Source organism: Pyrus communis, chromosome 15 (genome assembly GCF_963583255.1).
Source record: "Pyrus communis chromosome 15, drPyrComm1.1, whole genome shotgun sequence".
NCBI lineage: Eukaryota > Viridiplantae > Streptophyta > Magnoliopsida > Rosales > Rosaceae > Pyrus > Pyrus communis.
The window spans coordinates 6,351,663-6,361,338 of NC_084817.1; the positions used below are offsets into that span (position 1 = coordinate 6,351,663).

A 9,676-nucleotide genomic window follows, 5' to 3' on the forward strand; every position below is an offset into this window, starting at 1 on the left:
CGATGGAGAGCTAATATATATGTGTGTGTTGCAAGTTTGCAACTGCTTAGTGCTAATTAAGTAGGTTATCTTATGTCCTCCAACACAACTAATACATTATTGCATGAAATTGGTTTCATGCAACAACGCACATTATACGTTAGATTTTGATGGGCCACGCCTATATATGGCAATCATGGCAGTATCTCACAGTTGACTATATATGCCAATCAACTTTTGTTTGTGCATCAAAAGAGACAACATCTCAAAACCTCTGTCCATCTGATCGGAAATATGAATGAGGTTATGTACTAGTGCGGTGATTCGGTCCAATCACGACCGCATAAATTGACTTGTCATGCACCGATATTTGATGAATTGATCGTGCAGGCTGTGCATGCTTCATCTTAATGTATGCGTACGAAATATACGTACCAAGTGTCGCATTTTACAACTCATAGCATGATTCAATTGGATTTCATTTAAATGAAAATTTTGTCACCATATAAATGAGGCGGTCCGACATATAAGCGATATTTTTACTTTAAATTATTAGAGAGAAAAAAGTTTGAATTTGAAACGTAGTAGATTGAAAGAAATGTCCTCTTAGAGATTTCAATAATTATTATATATTAATATATAATATTTATAAATATATAATATATGGATATATATGACCTAGTGCTGCTGCGATCCGCAGCATGTGTGCGGCAACATATGTATAGAAAGGTTGGATTTAATTCAACCTTGTACCTTTTGGTTGAACTGCAACTTTTGGTAAATGACATGATACTTGCTTAAATTGTATAAGTAGAGTTAAAAGATGTAATTAGTCAATATTTATTTTCTAAAAATTCTAAATAGAAGACATGTCTTTTAGATTAACACTATTAAGAAGGGTTGTATATCTTCAACTAAAATGAAAGGACTTGATGAACATGTGCTTTAATGTCTATAAATACCTATTGTGGCATAATGTTTCAAACATAATTTCATAAATTTGTTTCTACATTTCTTGCTCTCTTCTCTCTCCATCACATTCATACAATTTCTTTCTAGTTATTTCTAAGGGAATATAATTCGGTTTTGTTAATCGAATATTCCATACTTTGTTGCATCCTAGAAGTGATTTGTCAAGAACCCTTTAGTAAACTCATTTGAGTGGGGGTAAATAACACTTTAAGGAAACGATTCAAGTCGTACTCCAAATGCATCCTTCTAATTATTCTCTATATTTCTACATTTACTCTAATAGATCCACCACTTAAGCTTAGTGCAAAATCATATGACCTTAGTAGGATTTTAAGACAAAAGAAGTCGGTGCAAATAATAATTAAGCCACTCAATATGAACTGTATTCCGCTGTATTCGACTTTAAAGTTGGAATTGACATTCTTCAACGAAATTGAATGGAACAACTTAATTGATCGAAAAAACAAGAATGGAAAATCCGATGCTCACGCGTTGGAGTGCCGATTCAAAAATCAACCCATAAGGTTTCAAAGTCTTTAAGTTTGGATCCCATGCGAGATATACATTGTCCCAGTACCATTAGCTAGTTCCTGGTCCAACCCAATCTTCATGAAGATGCATAGGACCAGGACCCAATTCTACCCCGACCAAAAGTAATCTATCAAGCCCAACTCAAACACAGGCTTGCAAGGTGCATATTTTGGGCCTTCTATCTCATATATGGGCCTCTATGACATAAGAACTCTTGTGGGCCTGATGCGTCACATGCCCTAACACAACGTCGTTGTGCGAAATCCGATGACCGTTTTAGCCGTTAAAAACACAAAAACCCGATCCGACGGCCCGTATTTAGTTTCCAAAAAACAACTAGGGTTTCTGAAAGCCCACGCCCTCACCAACGCACACTATATAAGCTTAAGCAGTTATGTCCTCATCCGGTGCGGTGCAGTTTTTTTTGCTCTGCCCTCCTCCACCCCAAAAAAAAAAAAAATATTTCGGTTTTCCCATTCAGTTACTCCGTCGCGCCGGTTCGGATCCCGGACGATTTATCCCAAAAAAATCTCAGAAAAACCAAAAAATCATCCAGAGTTTCACTTCCGGTCCTTGGGTTTTTCCAAATTTTTAGTTTCGATCCTTTTGAGTTTGCAGAAAAATCTTCCCAACAAAAAGAGGAAATTTTGAAGTGAGGGTTTTGTGATTTTGGTGTGACATGGCTCAGATTCAAGTTCAGCACCAGCAGCAGCCTCCTGTGAGCGGCCCGAACGTTGTGGCGGCGAACGCCGGCGGTGGCCCCCCGCAGTTTGTTTCGACGTCGCTGTACGTTGGGGATCTCGACCAGAATGTAACCGACTCGCAGCTGTACGATCTGTTCAACCAGGTCGGTCAGGTCGTGTCGGTGAGGGTCTGCAGGGACTTGAGCACTCGCCGATCTCTCGGCTATGGTTACGTCAACTATAGCGGTCCTCAGGATGGTCAGTCTTCTGATTAATTTCACTGTTATTGTTTTTAGATTAATTTATTTTTTGGTTATTTTTGGAGAATGTTTTATTTCCATGTTAAAATTTGCGTTTCTAATATGAATTGTATTATTATTGTTGATTAGTCGAAATGGATTATTGAATTTGCAATTAGAGACATTAAGTTGGATGAGGTTTCGATGCCCAGAGGCTTTATGCTAATATGCTAAATCAGGTTGATTAGAAGCACATTTGGGAAGGGCTAATATTTTGGAATTTGTCTATTTTTGATGGGTGACAATGGGTTTATTTGCGTATTGGTTGTGTTGGAGAGGTATATGTGCAGTGGCTTTTACTAATGTTATCGGCACAGTTATGTGCTGTATTTGATTTTATCTTTTTTAACTACGCAGCTGCAAGGGCACTGGAAGTTCTGAACTTCACTCCACTGAATAACAAATCAATCAGGATTATGTATTCGCACCGGGACCCTAGTATTAGAAAGAGTGGAACCGGAAACATATTTATCAAGGTAGCTACTTTCTTGATATTGCTGCGATTTCCTTCCCATGAAGTATGGTGGTGTTTTATATGTTTTGGCCTTACGTTAACTTTGTTCTTTTGGGTGTGCGCAGAATCTGGACAAGGCAATTGACCACAAAGCATTGCATGAGACGTTTTCTTCTTTTGGAAATATTCTTTCTTGCAAGATAGCCACCGATGCCACTGGCCAGTCAAAGGGCTATGGTTTTGTGCAATTTGATAGTGAGGAAGCTGCTCAGAGTGCAATAGATAAGTTAAATGGGATGCTGCTTAATGATAAGCCAGTATTTGTAGGACACTTTCTCCGCAAGCAGGAGAGGGATGGAAATTTTAGCAAGACTAAATTTAACAATGTCTATGTCAAGAATATATCCGAATCTACAACGGAAGATGAATTGAACAAAATTTTTGGTGAACATGGACAAATAACCAGTGTTGTGGTGATGAGGGATGGGGAAGGCAAATCAAGGTGTTTCGGTTTTGTCAACTTTGAGGATCCAGAAGCTGCTGCTAAAGCTGTTGACGCTTTGAATGGAAAGAAGATCGACGAGAAGGAGTGGTATGTTGGGAAAGCTCAGAAGAAGTACGAGAGAGAGCTTGAACTGAAGGAGAGATTTGAGCAGAGCATGAAGGAAGCTAGTGATAAGTTTCAAGGTGTCAATTTGTACATCAAGAACTTGGATGACAGCATCAGTGATGAAAAACTCAAGGAATTGTTCTCGGAGTATGGTACTGTTAGTTCATGCAAGGTTGGTCAATATACTTCTTTGATTTGTTAGTTAGCTATGCTGGTAGAGATCTGATTTAACTTGTTATTTTTGGATTTCATAGGTTATGCGTGATCCTGATGGAAACAGTAGAGGTTCTGGTTTTGTTGCCTTTTCAACTGCTGAAGAAGCTTCTCGAGCTGTATGTCTTTTAACTCTGAGTTTGTTTAAAAGAATAAAACCAGAAAACGTGTTATCCGAAATTAAATTTGGTTTACTTTGATTCTGTACTTCCAGCTTGCTGAGATGAGTGGCAAAATGGTTGTTAGCAAGCCTCTGTATGTTGCACTTGCACAAAGGAAAGAAGAGAGGAAAGCAAGGTTACAGGTAGGATTAGCTTGGAGTGTTCACTGAAGTTTGGTGGAACTTTTTTGTTCATCTTTTTTTCGTTCTTTTTACCATTACTTAATACATTTTTTTTTTTTATCAGGCTCAGTTTTCTCAAATGAGGCCAGTTGCTATGGCACCTTCAGTGGCTCCGCGTATGCCAATGTACCCTCCAGGTGCTCCAGGCCTCGGGCAACAATTTATGTATGGACAAGCACCTCCAGCGATAATTCCTCCACAAGTAATGATTTATCCATTTTCTATGTTGATTTTCTTTGATTATGATTCTTGTTTGATTATTTGTTCTCAACCTTCTTCTTTATTGTGCAGGCTGGATTTGGTTACCAACAGCAGCTTGTGCCTGGATTAAGGCCTGGTGGTGCACCAATGCCAAACTTCTTTGTTCCAATGGTTCAGCAGGGTCAGCAGGGCCAACGCCCAGGAGGTCGACGTGGTGCAGGTCCTGTGCAACCAAACCAGCAGCCTGTGCCAATGATGCAGCAGCATGTCAGTTGAAAAGATACAACTTCTGTACTGATGTTAATTTTTACTTTTTGCCCATGTTCCTGATACTCCCATTTTGCTTTGTGTTTCAGATGCTGCCTAGGGGACGTGTGTACCGCTATCCACCTGGTCGCAACATGCAGGAAGTTCCATTTTCTGGAGTCGGCAGTGGCATGCATTCAGTTCCATATGACATGGGTCCCATTCCTATGCGTGATGCTGCAGGAGGCCAGGGTGTTCCGGCTTTGGCTACTGCCCTTGCAAATGCTTCAACTGAACAGCAACGGACGGTAAGCCCCATCTCTTTTTTGTTCGATTTTAAACCATACAAGTGATATTAGGATTGGACTTGCTTAACGAAGCGAATTGATTTCTTTCTTGTTTTGTGGGCAGATGCTTGGTGAAGCCCTATATCCCCTCGTTGACCAGCTGGAGCATGAATCAGCAGCTAAGGTGACTGGCATGCTTCTGGAGATGGACCAAACCGAAGTTTTGCATTTGCTCGAGTCACCAGAGGCTCTAAAGGCGAAGGTTGCAGAGGCCATGGATGTTCTGAGGAATGTTGCTCAACAGCAGGCTAACAGCAGCGCTGATCAACTAGCTTCATTAACTCTTGAATGACAACCTTGCCTCTTGAATGTGATGAGCGGCATCTGGTGATGTTTTCTCGTAAACATGGAGAGACTGTTAGAAGATATCGTTTGGAGTTTGAGTTATCGTAGTTTTTGGGAAATTGGAACTTAGACTTTAATTTCTTCATTTTTCCTGCGTTTTTGTGTTTTCGGGCAATTGTTACATTTATTTGGCTTGCTTCATGACTTTGGTTAATGACTGGACATTTGGCTTGCTTAATTGTTTTGGTTAATTGCTTTAGACATTTTGGATCTCTCTTAAATTCCTTTAACATTAGTTGTTGCGTCTGAAATTGCCACTCTGGTCGGCTTAATCATCGACTAGTTTTTACGGTGACCCCCGTATTCTGGTAAAATTCTGTATAATGTTCAACTTGTTGCCTATGTCAACACCCTGAAATGATGAATCTCGTAAGTGTTGCGGCTACATTTATGTTTCAGAGGAATCGAAACAGCCCTTCTACCTGTATCCATCGGATTTCTGCAACTTTCCAGCCAACATACCCGCCTAATGTTACATGCCAACCCTCCAAAATCCATGGCTTCTCAGAAGGCTGATATTATACATTCTCCGCCGGTGGTGGTCCGGAGAAGCTCTAGACCTGTTGGTGTCCACGTTCTTTCACCAACCGATGTGCCACTGCTGGTTCAGTCGTTTTTCGATCATGAGAGAGCAGTCCATGGCAATGGTCAAATGACGCCTTCAGTGACGATTCACATCTTTCAAGCACAAGGAAATGAGAAAACTACACCCAGTATTTTCACAACCACCGGCCCTCGAGCGCTGGTTTTCAGACGTTTATGGCTGCAGTCTCCTACCGTCCTTATGCAGATATGAAGATCACGGGCAGATACGAGGGTCCGCAACTCAGAGAGAGTTTTCCACTTCACTTCAGAATTCGTAGAGAAACTCAAAGCCAAGGCAAATGCGAATTATTCTTCTAGTCTCAACAAAATCTCCTCATTCCAGTTCTTGTTTGCTCTGGTCTGGAGGTGCATTACACAAGTGTGTAATGCAGCTTCAAGCCAGGTAACCACTTGTGTGGTGGGTTCCAATAAGAGATCAAAACCAAAGCCACCCTTGTCCCAACATTATTTTGGCAACTTTGTCAGTGCCTTAAAAGGGGTTTAGCACAGCTGGGGAACTAGTGCATGAGCTGCCCGGAAGTTGCATGAGGCAGTGGTGAACCACAATGATAAGGCGATACCGCGCATATTGATACATGGCTGCAGTCTCCTACCGCGTACCAATTTGGACAGCATCTAGATCCGTATCTTGTGACCATATGCAGTTCTTCGAGATACATGTATGGAAATGAATTCGGAATGGGGAAACAATTGGCGACGAGATGTAGGTGGGTGGATAAGTATGACGGGAGAGTAGTATTGTATCCTGGTCGCCGAGGAGGCGGAAGCATTAACCTAGAAGTGTGTCTTTCCCCGGAAGCGATGAAGGCTCTTGAATGTGCAAACTAAAATGCTACAGATTGTGGATCATGCTATTGTTTACAATGTTCAGTTACGGATAAAGATGATAATGTAAACTACTCTAATTGATGAAGAGAAATACGAACTTTGTCGCAAAGGGATCAGCACTCTCCTAGTGTTGATGAACAATTAGGCAAAGTAAATCAAGCCATTAACAATCCAGATCAGAGTTTAGCCAAATCGGTTAGAGCCGTGTGCTCTGCTCTATGCACCCAAGTTCGAATCTTCTCCCTACTATAGATGAATTCAATAGAATTATTTGACCGTTTGTTCAAAAAAGGATCATTAAACCATTAACAATGAATAAAAAGGAAGAGAGATGCGACTTTTCTATCTTTTCGTTTTGTAAAAGGAAAGGAAGAGGAAACAGTGTCCATTTATCATAAAACAAAACAGTCTCACACTAAAAAGTCTTACCTACTGTCAAATAGAATAATATGCCGTCCACGAGCTCATGTGTTGAATTCTGCTTCGTTCAATATCGCTTGTATAAAAAAAAATTACTTGGGTTACGGATTTGTTCAATATCGCCTCTAATCTCTACATACACTTGGACTAAACAATCATATATTGAGTATAAAGAGCAGATCAGGTAGCAATATTCTGCAATCCAAAGCAACACTGAGTGAAGAAAAATGGATTCCCCAAATGTTGAACGAATTTCAGAGTGCTTTGTCCAGCCACACCATGCTTCTGAAGAGTCAGATAAGCCCTTATACTTGACACCAGGTGATCTTGCCATGCTCTCTGTACGCTATATCCAAAAAGGACTTCTGTTTTACAAGCCTCCAGAAGCTAAACGGGATCCGAAAAACTTCACCGATTCTCTGTTGGAAAGGCTCAGGCAGTCTCTTTCCGTTGCGCTTGGTCATTTCTACCCGCTTGCAGGTCGCTTGGTTACCAAAAAATCTGAGGACCCGGCTTTGTATTTGGTGTACGTGGATTTCAACAACAGCCCAGGGACCAAATTCATATATGCGACTATGGACATGTCAATCCCTGACATTCTTTCACCGACTGATATCCCATTAGTGGTCCAATCGTTCTTCGATCATGACAGGGTAGTAAACCATGACGGGCACACCATGTCTTTGCTGACGATTCAGGTCACGAAACTTGTGGATGGAATCGTCATAGGGCCTTCCTTGAATCACTGCCTTGGTGATGGAACCTCGTTCTGGCATTTCTTCAACATTTGCGTGGATGCAAATTTCCGCCTTTTCCTTCTTGAATAAAATTGCACTTACAAAACAATTAACACTTTAGGTCAAGGCCAGGAGCATCACGCGCCCATGATGAATGGGAGGCTTTGGCCGAAGAACCTTCGATGCCAAAGTTAGAATTTTGAGAGAAAAGTGTTTGGAGAATTTAGAGAATTTTGCAAGAGGGTAGAACTTAGGTTTTTAGAGAAAATGGGGTAGTATATATAGGGCATGGCCGGTCCCCATTGGAGAGAAGGTGGCCGGCCCTTTGTGGTGTTTTTGAGTGTATTTTGTAGTTAATTGCCATTAATAGATTAATTAGCTAATTAACATAATTTAAAAGGAATATTTTTGGGGTTACCTTGTAGAGAGGATTTGATGAGGATGAATGAAATAGGTTTTGAATTATTACCTATTTTGGGCACTTTTGACTTGGTTGAGGGTTGATTGTCACTGCTCGTAGGAATCCGGTATGTTTCGAGGGTAATTTTATCATTTTAACCCAAAAATCCATGTGTTACTTTGTGATTATTTTTGGCTCCACAATTTGGTCTGAAATCTTTCAAGCACAAGCACAAAGAGGTCACAATGATTTTATAGCTAATATCTCGCGCCTACCTATTCTCGAGCGCTGGTTTCCGGATGGTCGTGGCCCAATCATCAACCTACGTTTCAAACACTCGGATGAGTTCATTGGCATATATGAAGCTCCCCCTCTCAGGGAGAGAATGTTTCACTTCTCCTCGGAATCCATAGCCAAACTTAAAGCAAAGGCCAATGCAGAGTCCAAGACCACAAAAATTTCTTCCTTCCGTTCCTTATCTGCCCTTCTCTGGCGCTCCATTACTCGTGCGCGTTGTCTATCACCAGATCAAGGAACCAGCTGCAGGCATGGTCTAATTTTACGATAACATCCTCAAAAAAATTTCTTTCATTTAACTTTCCATATATTGCTTGATAACCATCATTAACACGGATATTCAATACCTTGTACAGTTTGGTTGCGAATAATAGAGCAAGAATAAACCCACCGTTGTCTGGAGAATATTGTGGGAACTCAATTTACCCCGTTATATCAGAAACTGTTGCAGCAGGTGAGTTGCTTGAACATGGGTTTGGATGGGCGGCATGGAAGTTGCACGAGGCGGTGGTTAACCACAATGACAAGGTGATACGAGAGCTTCTTGATGCGTAGCTGAAGTCTCCTGCTGTGTACCAAGTGAGCTATTTTGATCCATTCAGTATTATGATGGGGGGTTCACCAAGATTCAACATGTATGGAAATGAATTTGGAATGGGAAAAGGGATAGCACTTTGAAGCGGATACTCAACCAAGTTTAGTGGCAAAGTGTCATCGTATGAAGAACGCGAAAATGGAAGCATAGACTTGGAGGTGTGTCTTCCACCTGAAGCAATGAGTGCTCTTGAATGTGACAAGGAGTTCATGGAAGCTGCCTCCGTATCGCAGTATTAGTTATATGGCTTGTTCATCTGCAAAATTTGTGTGCTGCAAATTAAGGATCACGCCATTTCAACAATTTTAATGTAGAGTTACACAATAGCATGAATATGCTTATTTCAAAAGCGGAGAAATGAGAAACAAATGTGATAAAAGTATATTTCATGCATAAGTGCTTATTTCAAAAACATTTGAACAAGTGCCTATTTCGAAACATTTGAATAAGGTGTGAACGGAGAATAAAAACATTTTCACAAAAAAGTTTAGACATAATTACCTAAATTGTCTCTATATTAGTCCATATGCATCAACGTCTACATCAATGATGGAAGATACAACTTGCATA

General features: G+C 40.7%; 1 protein-coding gene and 1 pseudogene across 1 annotated transcript; both read left to right on the forward strand.

Annotated features, from left to right (window-relative positions):
- The first annotated feature begins 1,876 nt into the window (after positions 1 to 1,876).
- LOC137717325 (polyadenylate-binding protein 2-like) lies at positions 1,877 to 5,401 on the forward strand. The gene is made up of 9 exons (XM_068456643.1): positions 1,877 to 2,423; positions 2,822 to 2,940; positions 3,044 to 3,700; positions 3,783 to 3,860; positions 3,956 to 4,045; positions 4,149 to 4,286; positions 4,376 to 4,552; positions 4,642 to 4,839; positions 4,943 to 5,401. The coding sequence occupies exons 1-9, from the start codon at positions 2,162 to 2,164 to the stop codon at positions 5,168 to 5,170; spliced, it is 1,947 nt and encodes a 648-aa protein (XP_068312744.1). The 5' UTR covers positions 1,877 to 2,161; the 3' UTR covers positions 5,171 to 5,401.
- A 1,776-nt stretch (positions 5,402 to 7,177) lies between these two features.
- LOC137716792 (uncharacterized acetyltransferase At3g50280-like) lies at positions 7,178 to 9,345 on the forward strand (annotated as a pseudogene).
- The last annotated feature ends 331 nt before the right edge of the window (positions 9,346 to 9,676 follow it).

Bases quoted from the DNA above. Each gene is read 5' to 3' on its own strand.
- LOC137717325 (XM_068456643.1), top strand. From the start codon at position 2,162: ATGGCTCAGATTCAAGTTCAGCACCAGCAGCAGCCTCCTGTGAGCGGC. The intron at 3,861-3,955 runs GTATGTCTTTTA...CTGTACTTCCAG, and splicing joins CTGAAGAAGCTTCTCGAGCT to CTTGCTGAGATGAGTGGCAA. The intron at 4,046-4,148 runs GTAGGATTAGCT...TTTTTTTATCAG, and splicing joins AGAGGAAAGCAAGGTTACAG to GCTCAGTTTTCTCAAATGAG.